The 25,356-nt window shown below is 45.3% G+C and overlaps 3 protein-coding genes across 10 annotated transcripts in view; 2 read left to right on the forward strand and 1 right to left on the reverse strand.

Moving 5' to 3' along the window:
* The window catches only part of tsc1 (TSC complex subunit 1), a 31,403-nt gene extending 27,738 nt beyond the window's left edge, over positions 1 to 3,665 (forward strand). For all 6 annotated transcript variants that reach the window (XM_031890978.1, XM_031890981.1, XM_031890982.1 and 3 more), the window contains 2 exons: positions 211 to 372; positions 1,441 to 3,665. In XM_031890978.1, the coding sequence (XP_031746838.1) occupies positions 211 to 372; positions 1,441 to 1,855 (577 nt within the window). In that variant the 3' untranslated portion in view covers positions 1,856 to 3,665. The remainder of the gene's footprint in view (positions 1 to 210; positions 373 to 1,440) is intronic.
* A 646-nt stretch (positions 3,666 to 4,311) lies between these two features.
* spaca9 (sperm acrosome associated 9) lies at positions 4,312 to 13,074 on the reverse strand. Of its 3 annotated transcripts, NM_001078914.2 has the most exons (5): positions 12,991 to 13,024; positions 8,294 to 8,461; positions 7,815 to 8,017; positions 6,833 to 6,987; positions 4,312 to 4,380 (listed from the first exon to the last, which is right to left on the reverse strand). In NM_001078914.2, the coding sequence occupies exons 2-5, from the start codon at positions 8,447 to 8,449 to the stop codon at positions 4,364 to 4,366; spliced, it is 531 nt and encodes a 176-aa protein (NP_001072382.2). In that variant the 5' UTR covers positions 8,450 to 8,461; positions 12,991 to 13,024; the 3' UTR covers positions 4,312 to 4,363. The 3 variants fall into 3 exon arrangements, with proteins under 3 accessions (NP_001072382.2, XP_031746402.1, XP_012824063.1); XM_031890542.1 differs by lacking the exon at positions 4,312 to 4,380 and having other exon boundaries at positions 6,484 to 6,987; positions 12,991 to 13,074; XM_012968609.3 differs by lacking the exons at positions 4,312 to 4,380; positions 12,991 to 13,024 and adding an exon at positions 9,902 to 10,004 and having other exon boundaries at positions 6,484 to 6,987.
* Positions 13,075 to 16,461: 3,387 nt separating this feature from the next.
* The window catches only part of ak8 (adenylate kinase 8), a 76,447-nt gene continuing 67,552 nt past the window's right edge, over positions 16,462 to 25,356 (forward strand). Inside the window, exons 1-2 of the mRNA NM_203773.1 lie at positions 16,462 to 16,550; positions 18,090 to 18,174. Coding sequence (NP_989104.1) covers positions 16,467 to 16,550; positions 18,090 to 18,174 — 169 coding nt within the window. The 5' untranslated portion in view covers positions 16,462 to 16,466. The remainder of the gene's footprint in view (positions 16,551 to 18,089; positions 18,175 to 25,356) is intronic.

Genomic DNA, 25,356 nt, shown 5'->3' on the forward strand with positions numbered 1-25,356 from the left:
ATGGGAAGCGGAAAGGAAGTTTACACTTAAGCACAGCTGGAGCATTGGAGGATTCCTGGATACGACAGACTATTTTTTATTGTTGCATAATAAAAATTATTACAGTGGTTGTCCTTCAGCAGCAGCTGAAAAAGCCCCCCCCCCCCCATTTGTTTCCATGGTAGGAATAACAAATCTTGTCCTTTCTTACTCTCCTTTCTGTGTCCTCAGAGGGCAACTGCAAGCCGCCGAGAGCCGATACCTCGCTCAGAAGAGGATAAGCCAGGTCTTTGAAGTGAAAATCCTCAGTCTGTACAACAGGTTGGAGAAGGAAGGGCTTCTGAAAAGTCAAGGTGAAGAGAAAGCGGAGACGGCAGAAGCTGCAGAAGAAAGGTGAGGCAAATTAGAGTCTCCATTTAACCAAGGCTTTGCCTTATGTCAGTTACCCTTAGTTCTATTGAAAGACTGCTTGGATCATAATTTGGCTGGAGTGTTTCCAGCAATGCTCTTTTCCATGATACTATTTATGGATCTATGAGATTCAGCGGCTCTCTGCCCTATTTGGCCACCAAGGCCAGATCAGGCTAATCCATTCTACACAAGACACGGGGCCAAATTATTGTCCCGGTCTGCAAAAACCTCTGGTGGTCCATGGCCAACTGGACTATCTTCAGCCAGGTACATCAGACTGCCTATCAAGAGGGCCTCATTCACGTCCAGAAAGCTGCTAAATTTATCGACCAGGGTGCTAATGCTAAAAAAAAGAAAAATATTCTGTTTAAGTATAATCAGAGTATTAGTGTCTCTTTGAATCTTGTCCCTGCTTTTTGTATTTTTGACTGCAGTTATAACATCAGACCAGCAGAGGGAGCCCCTCATTTTTCTAATAAACATTGCACTGTTAAGCTGGGAAAGTATACCATGATAATGATCCCATGTGGATGGGCAACTTGTACTATGTAAAGGTGCCCATACATGTGAAGATCTGCTCGTTTGGCCAGGTGGCCAAGCGAGTGGATCTTCTCCTGATATCCCCACCTATGGGTGGGCAATATCGGGGGAAAATGTAAGCTAATTCGATAGTTTGGCCCTGGCGCCAAACAATTGAATTATAATGGCGGCAATGGGGCAATCGCTTCGGGGACTGTATCAACAAGCCGATGCGGTCCCCAATCCGACTAAATCTTTTAACCTGCCCGATCGATATCTGCCTGATTTCAGGCCAGATATCGCTCAGGTATGCCCCACGTTCCTGCCCCTACACGGCCCGATAAACTGCCGAATCAATCCAAGGGACCGGTATGGGCAGCTACAATCGGCCCGTGTGTGGTCACCTTAAAGGGGAGCCCCCATTTGGCTCATAACCGTATAAAAAGCCCAGTCTGCTCCCTCATTGGCCACAGGGTCTGCTGTATTGTTTAATATGCCCTTAAGATAACTGGTAAATGTCTCCTGTTCCAGGTGTGACCTCAGCCTCGCAAGTGTTTACAGCCCTGAAGCTGGCATCATAGAAGAAATGAACGGTAGCAGCGAGAATAATTTCCCCACCAACCGCACAAGCTCGTCCAGCAGCCCGAGCAGCAGCACCCTCTCCACCCCGGAGAAAGGCACAAACTTGCAGCTCAGCCGTCGCCAGTTACTGGAGATCCCTCCCAGCGGGCACTTGACCATCGGCTCCTACCCCAACGCCAAAAGCTTCCTGGGCATCCGGGCCCGCGAGCTGTTCCGCAACAAGAGCGAGAGCCACTGCGACGAGGAAAGCATCAGCAGCCTCTCGGAGATCCTGAAAAGCGAACTCTGCCAGGAGCTTAACCCAGAGACGAACCCCCAAAATCCAGATTGTGTGAGGAATCTTCAGATCATGGACTACGACTAAGGCTCCCTTACCCCCCCCCCCCCCCAGCCCCAGAGTCGTGACCCAGAGTTGGGAGGCGAGCAATCAGTGTTAGAGTCCTTCTGGCTCCTGGCTTTAAGGTTGTCTGGACCCCCTTAATGAAAGTGGTCTCACTACTTCTGCAGTGCAATGGTAGCAGGCTTTCCAAACTGGAAGGGAACGTCGCAAAGGACACCAATTTTTTTTCTTTTTACCATCATCTCTGTCTTCCCCCCCCCCCCATTCCCTATTCATTTCCCCCTCCATACGCAGGTATTGATGCGAGAAACTCGACACTTTGTACACTCTGCCTAAACAGCAGGAGAATATATGCTATTTACCCCCCACCCACCATAATCGTGGTATCCGTTCTTAGAGAGCACTTTCTGGCTAGTAACAAGTAGAACTACCTTTTTTTTTTTTTTTTTTCTTCTTTAATCATAACAACCCCCCCTGAGACGCATTAACTGGCCATTGGCCGACCAACAGCAAGATTCCAGCTTCAAATCATATATATTTTTTTTAATAACCCTTTTTAGCACTGAAATATGGCAGCTCCAGCATGTGGTTCGTTTAAAAGTGACCTTACCAATAATAATAGCAGGATGCCAAATACTAAGGGACCAACAGCTTGTTAGGGGGGGTGTTTCCTTATCCTATGAAAGACTTGCACCGGTCTCGTAATAACCCCCAGCTCTGGCTGCGCCACTGCCTTCAGACCCTCGCCATTTCACAACCCATTGGGATTTTAATACGGATCTTTCCTTACGGCAGAGGGACGGGTCGATTTCTAATGATGACTTTTGCACTTTGAGAGAACCCTTTCTTACGAAACACTAGAGAGCGCGTCCTGCGACCCTTTCTATACCACACTATCATGTTCATATAAGGCACCCGCAACTGCTGGCATCCATTTTTTTTTTTTTACTTTCAATAAGTTTTATTAACAAGCAGCACTCGACTTACAAGGCACAATCAGATTAGACCCTGCTTAACGAAGCCCCGTCTCCGGTAAACCTGTATATTTTATTCAGAATACCGGCCATTTTGTTTGTGTTTGTTTATGTATAGGCATACGGTAAGTTTTTTTTTGTAGATAACACACTATCCGTGGGCTTTGATTTTAAAGTATTTGGATGTAATGGTATATAAATATATATACTGTATATTACAATCCATGTTGTGAGGCCCTAGCGGCTTTAAGCCCCCCCCATGGAGCGGACAGGTCCTTGAAAAGGGGTAAGTTTAAGATTTAAAACCGAGACAAACGTAAACGCTTGATCAAGCTCGTTCACGGAATGACATCTGCTAGCCTGTATAGAGCGTTGGGAGCTGTCGAGTTCCGATCTCTAAATTACCCAATAATATTTAATGTTGCCTTTAAAATCAAAGACGAACGCTGTTTTTTTGTTTTGTTTTTCTCCTGTGAAGTTCTCGCTTTCCTAAAGAGGAAACTGACAGCGAGGCGTAGGTTCCGTCTATCTGGCATCTACCCTCGGCCCCCCCCTGATATTGTACGGTCGAGACCTGGGCGGCCCCTGCATTTACGTTTTTCTTTTGCTTCCCTCGCTGTTTGTGCCCCATGGTTTCCGTCCTATGGTTTTTTGTTTTTTTTTCTCGTTTGTGTGCCAGCCGGAGAATCTCGCGATTGCGACGCGTCGGGGCCCCCCCCCCCCCGGGGATAAAACTAAAAAGCAGAAGGCGGGATGTTAGGACTCGCTGCAGTCTGCGCCAGGATGCCCAGAAATGTTTAAGACTATTTGCTTGTGTTTAACTGTGAACAAATAAAACAAACAATTGTTTTGCACTATTACCTGCCTTTTCTGATTTCACCTTCACGTTGACTTTTAGTATGTAGTACAATGGCCAGTTCTTAGCAACTGTCCTTCACTTTTTTTTATTATTTCTGAATTATTCTGGCTCTTTCCAGCTTTCAATTGGGGGTTGCTGACCCCGGCAACCAAACTATTGCTCTGTATGGCTGCGATTTCATTGTTATTGTTACTTTTTATAGCTTACCTTTCTATTCAGACCCCTCGATTGGGCAGGTTAAAAAAATCTAGTTGGATCAGGGACTGCATCGGCTCGTTGATGCGGTCTCCGGACTGACTTTGCCTATACCCACCGTAATAATTCGAATTAGCCTGAATTCTTCCGATATCGCCCACCTGTAGGTGGGGGATATCGGGAGAAGATCTGAAGGTGTATGGGCACCTTTACTGACTCCCACAGCCAAAAACTATTCCTCTGTGAGGCTACAATGTTGTTGTTGTTACTATGCTTGCTACCTGGTTGCTAGGGTAGCAAGCATGTAGCTACTGAAATTCCAAACTGGAGAGCGGCCGAGCAAAAATCGAAATAATTCAAACTCAATGGTAAGTTAAAGGTCCCTGTAAGAATCTCTTGCTATAGTAGGTGCAGTAATTGTGCAATGAACAGAGCAGGACACTACTGAGGGCTTCCTGCATATTGTTTAATGGCTGATGGGATTCCACTGCAAAGCAGGAGTTTTCAGACATAGCGGTAACCTAGAAAGAGAGAGAATGATAGGATTTCATTTTATTGCAGAATAAAGAGATAATATAAAGTATCATTTACAGTAGGGGGTACATTATCCCTTATAATACATGAGTGATACTCAGAGTTCCCTGTATAACTCAGCCTGCAGCCTTGTGCCTTTATATGGGCACAGAACCCCTCAGTGACTGCTAATATCCTTATCATTTACAGTAGGGGGTACATTATCCCTTATAATACATGAGTGATACTCAGAGTTCCCTGTATAACTCAGCCTGCAGCCTTGTGCCTTTATATGGGCACAGAACCCCTCAGTGACTGCTAATATCCTTATCATTTACAGTAGGGGGTACATTATCCCTTATAATACATGAGTGATACTCAGAGTTCCCTGTATAACTCAGCCTGCAGCCTTGTGCCTTTATATGGGCACAGAACCCCTCAGTGACTGCTAATATCCTTATCATTTACAGTAGGGGGTACATTATCCCTTTCTAATCCCTTAGGTGCATGGTTCAAGCAAACCAGTCAGTGCAATCTTACAGCTACTTTTAATTCCTTGTTGTTTCTTTTGTCATAAACCAAACCATTGCGGGAATAGTAGGCAGAGTGTGTTGAAATCACAATGGGTATATTTATTTTTAATTCATTTTTGTAAAATTATTCCAAACCAGCATTAAACAAAGCAGGCATTAAATTAATATACATGTATTTTTTCCATAGAAATACAGTTAATGTGCAAAAAAAAAGTTATGGGACCTGTTATCCAGAATGCTCGGGACTTGAGGGTTAATGATAAGGATCTTTCTGAACCCAGTAGAATTGTTTTATCTCCAATAAGGGGTAATTATATCTTAGTTGGGATCAAGTACAGGTACTGTTTTATTATTACAGAGAAAAGGGAATCATTTAACCATTAAATAAACCCAATAGGGCTGTTCTGCCCCAATAAGGGGTAATTATATCTTAGTTGGGATCAAGTACAGGTACTGTTTTATTATTACAGAGAAAAGGGAATCATTTAACCATTAAATAAACCCAATAGGGCTGTTCTGCCCCCAATAAGGGGTAATTATATCTTAGTTGGGATCAAGTACAGGTACTGTTTTATTATTACAGAGAAAAGGGAATCATTTAACCATGAAATAAACCCAATAGGGCTGTTCTGCCCCCAATAAGGGGTAATTATATCTTAGTTGGGATCAAGTACAGGTACTGTTTTATTATTACAGAGAAAAGGGAATCATTTAACCATTAAATAAACCCAATAGGGCTGTTCTGCCCCCAATAAGGGGTAATTATATCTTAGTTGGGATTGAGTATAAGATACTGTTTTATTATTATAGAGAAAAGGGATATCATTATAAAAAAAATTCTATAGGAGATGGCCTTTCTTGAATTTGAAGCTTTCTGGATAATTGGTTTCGGGATAAAGGATCCTATACCTTATGTGCATCAAACCCCTCTGTAAATGGCCCCCCTCTCCCCAAACCAAAGCAATCAATATGATAGCTCCCACACATGCAAAAAGCAAGAGTTGTGCACACACAATATGCAATACATTTGTTATAAAGACAAATCTATACATTAGTATAACAGAAGGCATCGATATACTTATCATACAGTCCCACACATTTATATTTTAGTAGATTGTAAGCTCTTTTGGGCAGGGCTCTCTTCCCCTCTTGTATCGGTTACTGATTGCTTTATATGTTACTCCTTGTAGAGTGTAAGCTCTTTTGGGCAGGGCTCTCTTCCCCTCTTGTATCGGTTACTGATTGCTTTATATGTTACTCCTTGTAGAGTGTAAGCTCTTTTGGGCAGGGCTCCCTTCCCCTCCTGTATCGGTTACTGATTGCTTTATATGTTACTCCTTGTAGATTGTAAGCTCTTTTGGGCAGGGCTCTCTTCACCTCTTGTATCGGTTACTGATTGCTTTATATGTTACTCTGTATGTCCAATGTATGTAACCCACTTATTGTACAGCGCTGCGGGATATGTTGGCGCTTTATAAATAAATGTTGATAATAATAATAGAATGGGGGGGTAGCAACATGGCAGAGTGAGGCTCCGTATGAAGAGCAAACCCCCCCCCCCCCCCCCAGTGATTTCAGGTTTCCACACTGAATATTCCCCCACTTTTAGCGAATCCCACCCCTCCATCTTAGTAGAGTCCCATCAAAGCACAACAGGGTTGGGCGCAGTTCCAAAGTCTGTTCCTAAGGATAATGGTGAAACCAGCCTGGAGAAACCGAGACCATCAGGGGCTGCCAAGGCCTCATTGGGGCACAGGGATCCTTATTCAAGAAGTGTAGAACCTTCCCGTCGGCCTCCAGGCTGGTTTCAGGGACTCCAAATAGGATTTCTTTTTGGCTCTAGTCTGCTGTGTGACCACAGTCTGAACCCCGGTGGCTTGTGTGGCATTGTCAGGCTTAGTCTCGTTAGGTTCTAAGTGTTTCTGACCGCTTCCTGGGTGATGAGTTTGCGGCGCTGTCTTATCCATCTCCGCAATGGCTGCCTTGAGATTGTCCAGCACTATGGGAATCAAGCTGACTACGCCGCCATAGAAGTTTTTTGCTTCGTCGCAACTGAGGTGGTTTATGACATCGTGGGGGTATCTGCACAAGCAAAGGCACATGATGAACAGTAAGTCGGGCTGCTTGAGAAACAGCAACAAAAAACATATCTTGATGTGTATCATAATTATTATTATTATCACCATTAATAGAAACCTATACAAACTCTTTCCAGATAGTCGTGCCTGGAATCGAACCTAGGACTGCAGCACTAGGAGTCTTATGTTCAATTCCAGGCAGAGTACTATCTGCAAGGAGTTTGTGTATTCTTTCTATGTCTGTGGGTTTCATCCCACACATGGTAAAGACATACACAGCTACTTAGTAGCAGCTACTTGTCATGGCTACTAAACCCCAGAAAATCCCCTGCCATAGACAATACAGGTATCGGACCCCTTATCCGGAAACCCGTTATCCAGAAAGCTCCGAATTACGGAATGGCCGTCTCCCATAGACTCCATTTTAATCAAATAATTCAGAATTTTAAAACTGATTTCCTTTTTCTATGTAGAAATAAAACAGAACCTTGTAATTGATTCCAACTAAGATATAATTAATCCTTATTGGATGCAAAACAATCCTGTTGGGTTTAATTCATGTTTTATTGATTTTTTAGTAGACTTAAGGTATTGAGATCCAAATTACGGAAAGACCCCTTATCCGGAATACCCTTGGTCCCGAGCATTCTGGATAATGGGTCCTATACCTGTACTGAGAATTCCCTCTGCTAAAACACACGTAGAGACAGTTATCAGTAAATGATCAGCATTGTCTGTTTTAGTAGCTGTGACAAGTAGCTGCTACTAGTAGCTCTGTGTGTCTGCACCCACAGAACAGCTTTACACGCAGGCTGCGATATATTCACGTACTTGGCTCTCAGGCCGGAGAGGTCATTGGTCGGACTCAGCAGATCCAGGCAAGATTGCAGGAAGGGTGTCGCCGCTGCATTGTCGGGCTGCAGTTCGTGCAGTTGCGCGCACACATCGACCAGTTCCGAGCAGATGTCCAGGAATAGTGTAAGGACGCGCCTGTCGGTGCTGTTGTTGCAGGAAGTGTCCAGGTATTTGCGCACCTAATGAGAAAAGATTAATCCTCCTTTATACACAATATATCAGCCATAGAGCCCACTGAGCATGTGCAGTGCCAGTGACACAAAAAAAGATGCAAGATCCAAGATGGGGAGCTGCTGTGGCCAGGTTTGAAGGCCTGGATCATTATTGTTATAGAGTTCAGTATATAAAATACACCATTTCAAGACAAGTTCTTTTTTAGGCTTTAGTTGCCCTTTAAATTGTAGCTTTAATTATTGTCTCATAAGAGGCTATAGGGAAATTCCAAATGCAAATACCTGGGCCAGAGTTCTCACGGGATGGATCCTGTCGAGGGCGTTTTCGCGGCAGCGCTCCAGAGCGATTGTGAATGTGACCTGCTGCTGTTGGAAGATCTTGTAGCGCTGCTGCAGGAGTTTGAGAGCCTGTTTTGCCTCATTCATTCTGCTGTCCATGTTCTTAGGATTCTGGGATTATAGGGAAAAGGTAAAAAACTGATTACATTATCTTATCTGATCCCCAATGTAAGCAGCAGTCCTGCTCTGCTTTATGGCTGAGATTCTAGCCATCTGTATAACAGAGCATTCTGTCACAGTGGCACAGATCCTATCCCCCCCATTGTAAGCAGCAGTCCTGCCCTGCTTTATGGCTGAGATTCTAGCTATCTGTATAACAGAGCATTCTGTCACAGTGGCACAGATCCTATCTGATCCCCCCCATTGTAAGCAGCAGTCCTGCCCTGCTTTATGGCTGAGATTCTAGCTATCTGTATAACAGAGCATTCTGTCACAGTGGCACAGATCCTATCTGATCCCCCCCATTGTAAGCAGCAGTCCTGCCCTGCTTTATGGCTGAGATTCTAGCTATCTGTATAACAGAGCATTCTGTCACAGTGGCATAGATCCTATCTGATCCCCCCATTGTAAGCAGCAGTCCTGCCCTGCTTTATGGCTGAGATTCTAGCTATCTGTATAACAGAGCATTCTGTCACAGTGGCACAGATCCTATCTGATCCCCCCATTGTAAGCAGCAGTCCTGCCCTACTTTATGGCTGAGATTCTAGCTATCTGTATAACAGAGCATTCTGTCACAGTGGCACAGATCCTATCTGATCCCCCCCCCCATTGTAAGCAGCAGTCCTGCCCTGCTTTATGGCTGAGATTCTAGCTATCTGTATAACAGAGCATTCTGTCACAGTGGCACAGATCCTATCTGATCCCCCCATTGTAAGCAGCAGTCCTGCCCTGCTTTATGGCTGAGATTCTAGCTATCTGTATAACAGAGCATTCTGTCACAGTGGCACAGATCCTATCTGATCCCCCCATTGTAAGCAGCAGTCCTGCCCTACTTTATGGCTGAGATTCTAGCTATCTGTATAACAGAGCATTCTGTCACAGTGGCACAGATCCTATCTGATCCCCCCCCATTGTAAGCAGCAGTCCTGCCCTGCTTTATGGCTGAGATTCTAGCTATCTGTATAACAGAGCATTCTGTCACAGTGGCACAGATCCTATCTGATCCCCCCCATTGTAAGCAGCAGTCCTGCCCTGCTTTATGGCTGAGATTCTAGCTATCTGTATAACAGAGCATTCTGTCACAGTGGCACAGATCCTATCTGATCCCCCCCATTGTAAGCAGCAGTCCTGCCCTGCTTTATGGCTGAGATTCTAGCTATCTGTATAACAGAGCATTCTGTCACAGTGGCACAGATCCTATCTGATCCCCCCATTGTAAGCAGTAGTCCTGCCCTGCTTTATGGCTGAGATTCTAGCTATCTGTATAATAATTAAATATTGGGATGTGCTTATCTCTTAAAGCTAAAGTAAATCTTATAACAATGTGTGCCACTGACCCACTAAGCTCACAATCTATTTGCATGGCCAGAGAAGGCTGAAGGAATGCCTTACCTGCTGAAAGTAAATTAAAGTTGCGGCTCTTCCATGCCCCGAGCCCTGTTACTGTGCACCTCCTCTCCCCCTGCCCGTGAGTATATATAATTTGGAGTGTGAGCATGCCCGTGTCATTGGTTTGCCCGTTTCCTAGAGCAACCCAGCAACCCTTAAGCTTTCCTAGCAACTGGCTAGTGGAATGCAAATGCTTCATTAAACCGCGGCTCCACTCCCACAGCTTCTGATTATTAACCCACTTGTAATGTTGTACAGTAGGGAGAGGCCATACTGCCCGGCTATCTGTTTAACCCTAACCCTGCCAAAGACGTACAGTAGCGGTCAAAATCCGCCAAAGGGCAACACTGATATAAAGGGTAACTGTACCCCTTTTGCTCTTCTTTTCAAATATTCCTCTACTGTCCCCATTGTGGCCTAATGCCGCCATAGTGCCCTTTGGTTACCATCTTGCTCTACTTATGCCTTCCTGCCCTACTGCTGCCATCTTCCTAGGCTTCCTTTTTTTCCCTTCCAGTTGCCATCTTGCCCCTTGCCCTCCTATTGCCATATTGCCCCACTATGCCCCTTTGCCAGGTCCTGATCACGCTATCAATTCTAACTCTCTATCACCCTTTGGAGCCCTAAGTATGTATGTGGCCCTATCATGACCCCCCCCCCAGGCTCGTTTGCATTATCCCTTTTAACAGAGGGTGCCCCGCAGGCCCCCGGCCCTTGTTGGATGCCATGAATAAAAGTGATGCTCCTGCTTATGCGGCTGATGCAGATCCGGCGCCTTTGTTCTGCTACTTCTGATCCCTCACAGACTTGTGTTTCACCAGTGCAGACACCAGGCAGTCGGCTTTGATGGGGGGAATAAGCAGGAGCTGTGGGTTTTTGAACTCTTTCAAAGTCTGGATATCAAACAGTTTCACAGGCCAAGCGTCTCTCCCACACGAGCAGAAGAAAAGCAGCTCTCGTAGAGTCTCTTGTCTCAATCAATAGCGAGAGCGCAGGGGAGAGAAAGTGCTGTAACACTGCTCATACTGACGCTTATGTACAAGCAACCCAATAAAATAAGGGCACAGATGTACCCCGATACTGTACTGTCTAAGGGAAACACTATGGCACCTCACTCCCATATGTATAAATACAAATATACAGAGAAGGAATGTTCTGGGCACACAATAAGCTGTACCCCCATACTGTACTGTCTAAGGGAAACACTATGGCACCTCCCTCCCATATGTATAAATACAAATATACAGAGAAGGAATGTTCTGGGCACACAATAAGCTGTACCCTCATACTGTACTGTCTAAGGGAAACACTATGGCACCTCCCTCCCATATGTATAAATACAAATATACAGAGAAGGAATGTTCTGGGCACACAATAAGCTGTACCCCCATACTGTATTGTCTAAGGGAAACACTATGGCACCTCCCTCCCATATGTATAAATACAAATATACAGAGAAGGAATGTTCTGGGCACACAATAAGCTGTACCCCCATACTGTACTGTCTAAGGGAAACACTATGGCACCTCCCTCCCATATGTATAAATACAAATATACAGAGAAGGAATGTTCTGGGCACACAATAAGCTGTACCCCCATACTGTACTGTCTAAGGGAAACACTATGGCACCTCCCTCCCATATGTATAAATACAAATATACAGAGAAGGAATGTTCTGGGCACACAATAAGCTGTACTCCCATACTGTATTGTCTAAGGGAAACACTATGGCACCTCCCTCCCATATGTATAAATACAAATATACAGAGAAGGAATGTTCTGGGCACACAATAAGCTGTACCCCCATACTGTATTGTCTAAGGGAAACACTATGGCACCTCCCTCCCATATGTATAAATACAAATATACAGAGAAGGAATGTTCTGGGCACACAATAAGCTGTACCCCCATACTGTACTGTCTAAGGGAAACACTATGGCACCTCCCTCCCATATGTATAAATACAAATATACAGAGAAGGAATGTTCTGGGCACACAATAAGCTGTACTCCCATACTGTACTGTCTAAGGGAAACACTATGGCACCCCCTCCCATATGTATAAATACAAATATACAGAGAGGGAATGTTCTGGGCACACAATAAGCTGTACCCCCATACTGTACTGTCTAAGGGAAACACTATGGCACCCCCTCCCATATGTATAAATACAAATATACAGAGAAGGAATGTTCTGGGCACACAACAAGCTGTACCCCCATACTGTACTGTCTAAGGGAAACACTATGGCACCTCCCTCCCATATGTATAAATACAAATATACAGAGAAGGAATGTTCTGGGCACACAATAAGCTGTACCCCCATACTGTACTGTCTAAGGGAAACTATATAGCAGAGAGAGGAAGGGCTGTACATGATAAAAACAACTTGGCATGGGAACAGTGACTGTTTTGCAGATGCTACCCTACGTTGCTATTTACCTACAATGAGCAGTAGGTGTTGTGCTATGTGATCCTATGTGTTTATGAATGGAACTATTGACTTTCCTCTATTTACAAAGCACTAATTAGCAGAAAGGCAGGAGGGAATGTGCTGCAATTGAAACTATAGCAGGGAGGGAATATTCCCTGTTAAAACTTGTGCAATGGCTATTTACATTCCTGTATTAAAGGTACAGTAACACCTGATCCATTTAGCCTGCAGCGAAAGCTCATAGGTAGGCCTGGGCAGAGTTGTCAGGAGAGAGCTCACCCAATGGGATCGCTTTAGGGCAGCACTAGATCTAAATATTACCCTGATTCCTATTCATCCTTCAGCCTGTCATTCAAACAACACTGCCTGGTTTCTAGGGTAAATAGGACCCTAGCAACCAGACAGTTTAAATACCAAACTGTAGAGTTGCAGAGGAATTTGTTAAATCATTCAAAAACCACAACCATTTGTGTAAAAATCCCACTGTCTACATTACACCAACTTGAGCAACCCCTTCCTACAGTGAAAGATATGACATTATAGAGGATATCTAACCATTTGCTTTCCGAAAGGAAATAGAAAATAGGAAACAGTCCAATCATAGAATACAAAAAATGAACTAACTACTTAGTTGCCTAATGTCAGGAGTATTAACCTACTTGCAATGGATCAGCCTTCAGGTGCTTTTCCCTTTCTCTTTTGCTAAAAGGTTGGTATTTTCAGTTAGGCGGACTGAACCATTCTTCCACCATAACAGGAGGGCAAATATTCTGAATGGGCTATCCCGTAGTTGGAAGGCATTCAGATAACAGAACAGTAGATATCTGTGTGGGTCTAATCCGGTAGACCTGACCCAAACCAGCCATATGCTTTAGTGGCTCTAAAATTGCATGTCAGGACTCACAATTGAGTGCCCGTGCTGTATAGGGTGTATTTTATATATATATATATAATATAATAAATAATAATAATATCCTGCTGAGGGATGTAGTAGCAACAATAGCTAAACAGGTAACTAAAACAAAAATATTATTATTTCATAGAGTTGTGTGTGCCTGTAGGTATGGTTATTTTATATAGTGCCTGGGAGAACAGTGTTCTTTTTGGATCGGCCAATTATTTTGCCTCTATTGGGAAGCCTAATATCCCTATGACCCCCCCAAGGCCAGGGATGAGTGCTACCTAGTGTTGTTACTCCATTGAGTAGTAACATCAGAATCACATGGGCTGGTGGGACACTAGGAGAAATCCTGTTGGGCCCAACCACACCAAGACCACTGCCTGCCTGGGATCTGCAGGGCAGGGGGTTTGCCAGCAATAGAAGTTTGCAGCACAGGGTGGTGGCAGTAAGAAGAGGTATGTAGTGAGGTGCCAGGGGTTGCAATAGGGATGGGGACCTCTGAAGCTGGGGTGTTGGGACCCTTGAGGTGACAGGGGGTGATGGGCACCCCGGTGAGCCCAAATACCTCCAGTAAAATAGTAGTTTGGTTTACTAAAATGACATTCTAATATGTAGTGCTGCACACCTGCAAAATCAATTTACTATGGTGGGTGCAGGGGTCCCCTGTGAGATCCCCCCCCAAAAATCCAAAACATAAGAGAGGAGCAGGGCACATCCAAATAATATAAAGATTACAAACTTTATTTTACATAAAAACCCAACGCGTTTCGACCCCCATTCAAAAGGAGGGGGCAGGCCTGCTTTTTATATGTGCCCCTGACGAAGACCCCCCTCCTTTCGAATGGGGGTCAAGCGCGTTGGGTTTTTTGATATGTAAAATATAATAATATAATTTTTATATTATTTGGATGTGCCCTGCTCCTCTCTTATGTATAGAAATGACATGTCCATCAAGTTTAAAGTGGTGGTTCACCCTTAAGTTTATTTATAGTAGGTTATAGAATGTCCTATGTCAATTAACTGCGCATCAGTGGCGGAACTACCATATCGCTAGGGAAGGCTCCCTGACCGGAAAAGAATAATGCTTTGTGCCACCATTACTGATAGGGATGAAAGATAAATATATAGGAAAGACGGTATTTTTTCCCGGATAGGTGGCAACCCTATATACTGCAGGCTCCATGACTACTGGAAAAAAGGGCTCAAATCTGTAATGGGTAGGGTTGCCGCCTTTTCTGGAAAAAATACCAGCCTTCCCATAGTTTTAGCATACCTCCCAACATTTTGAAAATGGAAAGAGGGACAAATAGAAATGCCGCGCGGAAATGTGTTTTGACCACGCCCATTTTTGCAGCCACACCCCCTAAATACCACTCCCATTTGACTAAATTTGCCAGGTTATTTAAGGTTTGAACACATTTCTGGGGGTTTTGGGGTCTTGGTTTATGTGTTATTACAGTTTTGCTGATAATGGTGAAAATGCCCTTTAGGCTGATGCCACACCAGGCGTATGGTGTACCATATGTCCCCCAGGGCTGGATTTATCTTCAGGGCGCCCCGAGGCCGCCCCCGTTGGTCGCCCCACCCCCTGTGCACATGCGCGAACGCGCGACACCCCCCCGTGCGTAGGCGCTAGTGCGCATGCGCAAACCTTTCAACTCCCATACGGAGCAGTGGGGAGAGGTTACGACTGCTCCGTATGGGAGCCAAATTTAAAAATTTTGTTGCGGCGGGGCGGCATGCCACCCTAGGCCCGGGCCTTTGTGGCCTTTCCACAAATCCGGGCCTGATGTCCCCTACATGTGCCTGCACCGGAATGAATGAGATATGCTCGGGTGCTGGCACATGTAGCTGATATCCGCATAAAAACATGAGAGGTAGGAGCGTATGGCGATATTTTCAGTAAGTGTTTTTCCGCTTGCCGAAAATATATGCCGTACGCCAGGGATCCCCAACCTTCCTTACTTGTGAGCCACAGACAAATGTAAAAAGACTTGGAGAGCAACACAAGCATCATAAAAGTTCATGGAGGAGCCAAATAAGGGCTGTGATTGGCTATTAGGGGCCTCTATGCACCCTATCAGCTTACAGGGGCTTTATTTGGTAGGAAATCTTGTTTTTATTCAACCAATTCAAAAATAATTACCTGGTTTTGGAGCACTGGGAGCAACATCAAAGGGGTTGGGGAGCAACATGTTGCCCCTGAGCCACTGGTTGGGGATCACTGCCATACGCAATGTGTGGCATCATCCTTAAGCTGTGAGTCTCAGTTCCCCCAAGAGACCTGTTTAGCTCATTATTTACAATTGTATCTCAGTGCAGGGGGTCTTGTTAACTTTCTGGGCTCTCTGCCCAAAGCCCACTTATTTAATTAAATTTGAGAAACAATGTATCTAAGTGCAGCTGAAGCTTGTTAACTTTCTGGGCTCTCTGCCAAAAGCTACTTTTTAATCAAATTTGTATCTTTTTTAGCTTCAGTGCAGGAGATCAAAGGGAAATGAGGGACTTTTTAGTAAGAATTGGGGACTGCGGGTTGAGCTGTCAAAAGAGGGATTGCCCCCCGAAAATCAGGACAGCTGGGAGCTATGGTTTTAGGTTTTTTTCCCTATTGCCATCAAGCACTGTTTTTGCGGCCAGTAACATAGGGGCTAGCCATGGGGCCTGCTGTGTGGCGCCACTACTCCACATCACTAAAACTCCCAGCAACCCCATACTGGCAATAGTAAAACCCTGAATTAAACCACCAAAGGCAGAGGGCTACTGCATAGGTACCAAACACAACTCATTTCCAAAGATTTTCACTCCCTTGTTATTTTCTATTCCCACTGTGTATTGTTTTCATAACTGACCAACTGCATGGAAGTCGTTCACTGACACTGTATAGGGTTTACATTATATATTTTACTATAGGTTTATACACTTTTTTGTGCTTGCTTTAGCCTTACTCTTTAATAAAATCATAAAACTTTAGCGCCACAGATTTGCCGCCTTTGGCAGCAATGGTATAGTCCATTTACGGCCTTTAAACGCAGGCATCAATGGTACAGTCCATTATCCGAGGCGCATGCGCCTTGAGAACGCAGCGGCGGCAGTCCCCGAGTAATGACGTAAGGCGAGTCCTTAGGAACGCTGGTTGCCAAGGGAACCGCCACTCATGAATGGTTGCTAGACACTTTCCGTGCTGCCGGGTTAGGGGCCTACAGCCTGGGAATTCCATAGGGTAAAGGAGCAGAGATGGACGCTACAAGGAAACCCCTGCGAATCCCGCCGGCTATGGCACTGTATGCGGAGGAGCAGGGAGTGTTTGATATTATTCAGGTGAGGGGGGAGATATGGCGGCTGGCAGGGGGGGCAGTGTAGGTACTACAGCTCCCAGCAGGCACACTGCTACACTGGCAACTGGGATACTCAATCTTATTATATTGTATACGAAATGGTAGATATTTCCATTATATACACCAGTGACCTGTAGCTGTTGTTGAGCTATAACTCCCAACAATGGCTTCCAGTGGGATACAGGGAGTTGTAATATAACAGAGCTGGGGAAGGTACATCCCTGATTTATGTATATACCCCTTTAGATAGGGGCCCCCATTGCTGGGTTTCCTCTTCAGCCCTGCCCCCCCCCCCACCAAGGAAGGGATTTGACCCTGTTATTGCTGGGGGCCCAGAGGTACAGGGGCCCAGAGGTACCGGAGCCCAGAGGTACAGGGGCCCAGAGGTACAGGGGCCCAGAGGTACAGGAGCCCAGAGGTACAGGAGCCCAGAGGTACAGGGGCCCAGAGGTACAGGGGCCCAGAGGTACAGGAGCCCAGAGGTACAGGGGCCCAGAGGTACAGGGGCCCAGAGGTACAGGGGCCCAGAGGTACAGGAGCCCAGAGGTACAGGAGCCCAGAGGTACAGGGGCCCAGAGGTACAGGGGCCCAGAGGTACAGGAGCCCAGAGGTACAGGGGCCCAGAGGTACAGGGGCCCAGAGGTGCAGGAGCCCAGAGGTGCAGGGGCCCAGAGGTACAGGGGCCCAGAGGTACAGGAGCCCAGAGGTACAGGGGCCCAGAGGTACAGGAGCCCAGAGGTACAGGGGCCCAGAGGTACAGGGGCCCAGAGGTACAGGGGCCCAGAGGTACAGGAGCCCAGAGGTACAGGAGCCCAGAGGTACAGGGGCCCAGAGGTACAGGGCCCCAGGGTGCCAGTGACTGAAAAGCAAAACATTTTCCTATTCCCAAAGGTCATATATTGGCATAGATCATGATAGAACCATTGCAGTGATAGTGAAGGAATTCATTTGGGGGGCAATTTGTTAGGCATCCCCCACACCAATGACTTAGATTGTTTCCTTTCTACCCCACAGCCCTTTCCATAAGAGATTCTCCACCACCATATTCATTCATTCTCTTAGGGCCCCTTGCACCCCTTTGGGTGGGTGCAGTGCAGTCACTTTCTGACCTTACTACGCACTCAGGGATCCCTGGGAGAGAGAATGAAGATAGTAGTGTGGCACTATGATGGAAAGTACCCTGGGTTGGCATGTGGGGTGAAAAGTCATTTTAAGTTTCCTTCTATTCAGGGTACAGGGTATTTCAGATACAAAGGTGTGATGGGAGAAAGGGGGTGGGGCTTGTCATGGGGAATGTCATGATCGGTCAAGGCAAAGGGTGTATCATGGCTTGATGATGTGTGCCAGGGCTTTTATGTTCACTGGGGTCTATTCTGTTTTTTGGTCGACTCCTCCCACCCTGTGGGTGGCCAATGGAGGAGAGCCCTACTAACTTAGTAGTTTAGGGCCCCATTATAACACATGACAGCCCTGTTTAGATTATTAACACTTACATTTATTATCTGCTTTTTTTTTTTTCCAGAAAATGGTGAAGAAGGTTCTAGTGGACAGACCCAAAGACCCAATCCAGTACATGATTGATCATCTCTCCAATGATAATGATGATGGTAAGGTTTACTCTCTAGCTAACCCGCAATACTGACTTGTACACAACTTACCAAATGATAAAGTGATACAGCACCAATAGTTTCTGCAGATAATTCTATTAGGGATGCACCGAACCCAGGTTTTTGGGTTCGGCTGAACCCCTAAATCCGGCCAAATACCGAACATTTAACCCTTCCAAATCAGCATTTGCTAATTTACGCTAATTAGGATTTAATTCGGCCGAATCCGAACCCTGCTGGAAAAGGCCAAATCCTGAACCGAATCCCGAACCGAATCCTGGCCGAATCCCGAACCGAATCCTGGATTCAGCGCATCCCTAAATTCTATTCTGTATCATCCATAGTTCCAAGAATACCTAGGGGTGCAAATAAATATTCTGCTTCAAAGATCACCCCAATTGTCCTTCAGGTTGAGCCCCTTCACCACTGCTCAAGGACCCCCATCTACCCCCAAGGGGACTAGTGTTTAAAAAAAAATAGCGTTTTTAAATAATAATAATATTATAGCATCAGGCCCCATTAAGCATAAGAATAAATCATGTCACAGTGCAGAGATCCGGGTACATTCAGAGCAGTTTTGCCGTTCAGGACTTCAGGGGGGAGATATTCGGGGCTATTAATGTTTAATGCTTCCCGGTCCCCATGTGACTTGCTGTCTTGCTTTAAGCCCCGGTAATGATGGCTCACTTGGTGCCCTCGCTGCCGACTTCCCATGCAGCTGGTATCCATGGGTTAGTAAGTGGCTGGATTACACTTAACGAATTCCATACTCAGCGGCAGTTCAGATAAAAGCCTGGCAGGTGTCCCTTGTTTACCGCGCGCAGAATGCTAAATATCCCAGCAACACCCACTCCAGGAATACCCACGCCTTCTACTATTGTTGGTTATAGTTCAATGACAGGGAAAACCAACTCGGTGAAAGAGCTATTGGACCTGAAAAAAAGGTCGACCCAATATAAAAATATTGAAAAGAGCCCTCTGTGCCCCCCTCACCCACCTCAGTACAGTCTGAATAGGAAAGGGAAACTCCCCAAATCTAAGTTTATCCTAAGGCAGGACTTTTTTTGGTTCATTTTGCCATTTGGGGTATAACGTTTAGGGGTCCCCTTTTGGCACTTGGAAAAGGATAGAAATATGTGAAAATGTCAGCCTTTCAGCAATAGCTCCTAGCATATCTGGCATTTTACTGTAGCCATATCAGTGCCACCTAGAACGCTATATTTATTCTGCAGAAAGCTTTACCGTAACCTGAATAAACAGCCCTAGAAGCTCCCTCTGTTTGTTTAAGATAGCAGCTGCCATTTTAGTTTGGTCTCAGTAGCTTCCTGCTGCAGCTATAGCTGCTGGTAGCTCAGATCACACATTCTGATGGGAGGGGAGTGAGTTTTATGAATTCTTATGGGACGGGGGAGAGAGGAGAGAGCTGTGCAGACTTCGCCCCGGGAAAGAAGGATTTGCCTGAGAGAGGAAGTCAGAAACCTAAGAACATGTTTATAGAAAGTAGACTAGAAATCCTGTGTTTCTTTAGATAGAGGACTCAGTGCAGCGTTTCTGTGAGTGTTTATGGCAGTATTTATTCTGATAAAGCTTACTTAGGTTTTTACCTTTCCTTCTCCTTTAAGAAAGCTCACTTTGATTGGTTGCACCACCTGTACTGGCCCAGCCAGTAACACACAAGCCGAGGCTGGGGCCGCTATTAGAAATGTATGTACAATATCTTTACTGGTACTAATTCCCTATTATTCTGCCCCAATAAACCCAAATACTTCCAGGCTCATCCCAAACCGCCGTACTCCATGCCCAGTGTCACCCCGTTAGATATTCAACCTTGCCCCCCTTTAACCCCCGCCTTTTACATAACCACCCCCAAATTACTTTCCAACTGGCAATCTATACCCAGACCCACACGTCTGTTTGTGGCCTTTGTTTCACATCAAAACCTGTGGAAATGGAGCGCTTTTGTTTCCTTTTACCATTGCACCTCCTTGCCTCTCCCTCCAGCCCCCACATTCTCTGAAATATTTATTGGGGAGAGCATTTGGCATATAAAGCCGGGCGCTTGTGTTGTTTGTCGGGAGGCAGAGGAGCCGCTCAGATGCTTTGACAGAAAACTGATTTCGGCAGCAGAGATTGATACGGCGCCAGCAGACTGAGTGGTCTGAATTTAAAGATGTGTTTTCTGTAAAATATATATAATACATGACTTACTGCTGGGGGCCAAAGTGCTATAAAGTGGTTTTGTTCTCCTTTAAAGGCTGATATAAACCACTCAAGCTTAGTAATGTTACTGCTAGGAGTGATGTCATCAGTGATGTCATTATTCTGCTCTACAAACTTCCCTGGTCCTTGCTTAGCCTTCTCCTAGCTCCCTACTCTGAACACTACAACTAGTGGCCCCTGATTGTGAAACACTGGGGGTCATTTATACACACTGGGCAAATTTGCACCTGGGCAGTAACCCATGGCAACCGATCAGAAGTTTACATTCATTGTTCTACCTGTAGCTGGCTGGAAAAATCTAATCACAGATTGGTTGCTATGGGTTACTGCCTACTTACAGACAGGGCCGCCATCAGAAATCATGACACAACAAAATCAATCACAACAAAATTTTCTGGGCACCCCTCCCACAGGGCCCCTCCCATGAGTACAAAGGACACACACGTAAAAAGGATCAGGGCCCCCTATATACAGTGCCCCCCTAATGCTATGCTGGCCAGGGCCCCCATTCACAGTACCCCCAATTGTCCCCATATACAGTGCCCCCAATTGCTACCATACACAGTGCCCCCCATACGCTATGCTGGCCAGGGCCCCCCTAACGCTATGCTGGCCAGAGCCCCCCTAACGCTATGCTGGCCAGGGCCCCCCTAACGCTATGCTGGCCAAGGCCCCCCTAACGCTATGCTGGCCAAGGCCCCCCTAACGCTATGCTGGCCAAGGCCCCCCTAACGCTATGCTGGCCAAGGCCCCCCATACACAGTGCCCTCCAAAGACAGTGCCCCTAATTGCCCCCATACACAGTGCCCCCAATTGCCCCCCCAAAGACAGTGCCCCCAAAAGACTGCCCTCAATCTGCGGCTTCTTCTTTGGCTTCTTCTGTGGTGACTTCGGGCTCCCCTTTTTATAAGGTTGCACCCTGTGCATACTGATGTCACACAACAAATCGGATTGGATGACAGGGCCCGTAATGATTAAAGGGGGCCCTAGCTAGTCAGAAAACTGTAGTGAAGTATAAGTGAAGATTGCCAGGCCCAGGCAATATAAATATACAAAGAGTAATTTATACCCTTATACTACTTAAATGGATCATCTCTAAGCTATCTTTTAATATGACATAGGCATTGATTTTCTGAGACAATTTGCAATTGGTCTTCAAATTTTTATTTTTTTTTGTAGTGTTTCAGTTATTTAGCTTATTGTTCAGCAGCTATTGTTCAGTTAGGCGTTTTAACAGCTACAGTGGCTTGCAAAAGTATTCGGCCCCCTTGAACTTTTCCACATTTTGTCACATTACAGCCACAAACATGAATCAATTTTATTGGAATTCCACGTGAAAGACCAATACAAAGTGGTGTACACGTGAGAAGTGGAAGGAAAATCATACATGATTCCAAACATTTTTTACAAATAAATAACTGCAAAGTGGGGTGTGCGTAATTATTCAGCCCCCTGAGTCAATACTTTGTAGAACCCCCTTTTGCTGCAATTCCAGCTGCCAGGCTTTTAGGGTATGTCTCTACCCGCTTTGCCCATCTACAGACTGAAATCCTTGCCCATTCTTCTTTGCAAAACAGCTCCAGCTCAGTCAGATTAGATGGACAGCGTTTGTGAACAGCAGTTTTCAGATCTTGCCACAGATTCTCCATTGGATTTAGATCTGGACTGTGACTGGGCCATTCTAACACATGGATATGTTTGGGTTTAAACCATTCCATTGTTGCCCTGGCTTTATGTTTATGGTCGTTGTCCTGCTGGAAGGTGAACCTCCGCCCCAGTCTCAAGTCTTTTGCAGACTCCAAGAGGTTTTCTTCCAAGATTGCCCTGTATTTGGCTCCATCCATCTTCCCATCAACTCTGACCAGCTTCCCTGTCCCTGCTGAAGAGAAGCCCCCCCAGAGCATGATGCTGCCCCCCCATATGTGACAGTGGGGATGGTGTGTTCAGAATGATGTGCAGTGTTAGTTTTCTGCCACACATAGCGTTTTGCATTTTGGCCAAAAAGTTCCATTTTGGTCTCATCTGACCAGAGCACCTTCTTCCACATGTTTGCTGTGTGCCCCACATGGCTTGTGGCAAACTGCAAACGGGACTTCTTATGGTTTTCTGTTAACAATGGCTTCCTTCTTGCCACTCTTCCATAAAGGCCAACTTTGTGCAGTGCCCGACTAATAGTTGCCCTATGGACAGATTCCCCCACCTGAGCTGTAGATCTCTGCAGCTCGACCAGAGTCACCATGGGCCTCTTGGCTGCATTTCTGATCAGCGCTCTCTTTGTTCGGCCTGTGAGTTTAGGTGGACGGCCTTGTCTTGGTAGGGTTACAGTTGTGCCATACTCCCATTTCTGAATGATCGCTTGAACAGTGCTCCGTGGGATGTTCAAGGCTTTGGAAATCTTTTTGTAGCCTAAGCCTGCTTTAAATTTCTCAATAACTTTATCCCTGACCTGTCTGGTGTGTTCTTTGGGCTTCATGGTGTTATTGCTCCCAATATTCTCTTAGCAACCTCTGAGGCCGTCACAGAGCAGCTGTATTTGTACTGACATTAGATTACACACAGGGGCACTCTATTTAGTCATTAGCACTCATCAGGCAATGTCTATGGGCAACTGACTGCACTCAGACCAAAGGGGGCTGAATAATTACGCACACCCCGCTTTGCAGTTATTTATTTGTAAAAAATGTTTGGAATCATGTATGATTTTCCTTCCACTTCTCACGTGTACCCCACTTTGTATTGGTCTTTCACGTGGAATTCCAATAAAATTGATTCATGTTTGTGGCTGTAATGTGACAAAATGTGGAAAAGTTCAAGGGGGCCGAATACTTTTGCAAGCCACTGTATCTGGTTGCCAAGGTCTTGTTTACTTTAGCAACCAGGCAGTGGTTTGAATGAGAGACTGGAATGTGAAAAATAAGAAAGATAAGGAATAAAACGTAGCAATGACAATAAAACTGTAATATTTTATTGACTGCTGGGGTCAGTGACCCCCCATTTGAAAGCTAGAAAGATGTAGCAGAGAATGAAATGCAAACATAGTTTTGCATATCATTCAAAAACTATAAAAAAAATAAATAATGAAGACCAATTGCAAAGTTTCTAGGAACAGGACATTCTATAACATACTAACAGTTAAAATAAGGGTAAATCACATAAGTGGCGAGGTTACGTCCAGGGTCGAACTGGGCTGGGAAAAATCCTGGTGGGCCCAGACCGGACCTTTGCCAGTGCTCCCCCTGGTGACGGGGTTCCTCCCCTGACACGTTAAACTTAATCTTGCTCAGGGGAGGACGATGGGCGGGGGCTCCTGTGGGGGTGGGGTTTGGGGAGGCCCCTGAGGGGGGTGTGGCAGTAGCCCTGTTGGGCCCTGCACCTCCCAGTCAGACCCTGGTTACCTCTACATTTACAGTGACATTTCCATGCCTGCTCTGGCTTTCTATTGGAAGATAACACACAGCGTGGCGTAGATCGACGATAAAATGCAAACACCCTCTATGGTACGTTCTTGGCAGTACGGTACTTTGTACATTGCCTGGTACATGAAGGGTTAGTGTACGTTTCCATCCACAGTAACACAGACGTAACGCCGTACGTGAGATCCAGTATCTGGCGGTAATTGCAAATACGTCTCAGCCCATTCCCATCCAATAAGAATGTGGGGGGGGAGTCAGATTTGGTACAAAGTGAACATTTACAGTAGCCCAAGGCGATATTAAAGAATGACTCTCGCCGTATAATAGTCCCTTTCCTTCTTTATCAAACGTTTGTCCAAAAAAAAAAAAAAAAAACCTGCGCATGAAAGAACCAATACCTTCAGGGTTTCCTTGTGAATATTAAATGGCTTCCCTCGTTAAACCTCAAACGCAGACGTGGTTGGAGAGGTTCCTTGATTTCCCTTTGAAGTGCGGCGGAGAAGTTGATTAATCTTGGCAACGGAGCACTCTCTCATGGATCCGGTCATGAATTATTCCGGCGCGCCGAGTCGCCGCTTCAAGGTGCGAACAAAAAAAGAAGGGCTCGTATGTTTATATAATGGAGTCTGCTACCTGTATGAGGTGTTATATCGGATTGGTATTAGTGCTGATTGCGGTGGGTAATTAATAGCTGGGATTAGGTTGAACACAAATTCTAAAGGAGAACTTAACCCTAAAGATGAATCTGGCCCAAATGCTCTGTTTTATAGAATGAATATACATTACCAGCCCAGAGGTTCAGCAGCCATAACAGTATAGATCCAGGCCATCAGAGTTGCTGCCAGCAGCTCCCATCTTGAATCTTGCGAGCGTCGGTGGCACTGCACATGCTCAGTGGGCTCTGGGCTGCTGATGAGAATCTAAGCTTAGGGGTCGTAAAAAATCATCAAAACATTAGCAGAAAGTGAGGTTACATCTGTCATAAAAGCTGATGCTGATTTTGAAGCAGACTGCACTGGATTATATGCCGCCGTGTACGTTGAATCTGAATGAATTACTTATCAGCCTTGTACTGTGACTTGTATATTGTATATATACAGGTATGGGGCCTGTTATCTAGAATGCTCAGGATCTGGGGTTTTCCGAATAAGGCATCAGTCTGTAATTTGGATCTCCATACTTTGTCTACTAAAAAATAATTTAAACATGAAATAAACCCAATAGGGCTGTTCTGCCCCAATAAGGGGTAATTATATCTTAGTTGGGATCAAGTACAGGTACTGTTTTATTATTACAGAGAAAAGGGAATCATTTAACCATTAAATAAACCCAATAGGGCTGTTCTGCCCCCAATAAGGGGTAATTATATCTTAGTTGGGATCAAGTACAGGTACTGTTTTATTATTACAGAGAAAAGGGAATCATTTAACCATTAAATAAACCCAATAGGGCTGTTCTGCCCCAATAAGGGGTAATTATATCTTAGTTGGGATCAATTACAGGTACTGTTTTATTATTACAGAGAAAAGGGAATCATTTAACCATGAAA

This window comes from Xenopus tropicalis, chromosome 8 (assembly GCF_000004195.4).
Source record: "Xenopus tropicalis strain Nigerian chromosome 8, UCB_Xtro_10.0, whole genome shotgun sequence".
Lineage (NCBI taxonomy): Eukaryota > Metazoa > Chordata > Amphibia > Anura > Pipidae > Xenopus > Xenopus tropicalis.

What these genes read in the sequence shown, in the direction of transcription:
- spaca9 (XM_031890542.1), bottom strand. Translation starts at nt 8,449, where the DNA reads ATGGACAGCAGAATGAATGAGGCAAAACAGGCTCTCAAACTCCTGCAG. An exon ending in CCGTGAGAACTCTGGCCCAG is followed by an intron (nt 8,018 to 8,293) that starts GTATTTGCATTT and finishes TTTTCTCATTAG; the next exon opens with GTGCGCAAATACCTGGACAC. An exon ending in CTCTCCGGCCTGAGAGCCAA is followed by an intron (nt 6,988 to 7,814) that starts GTACGTGAATAT and finishes TTGCTTGTGCAG; the next exon opens with ATACCCCCACGATGTCATAA.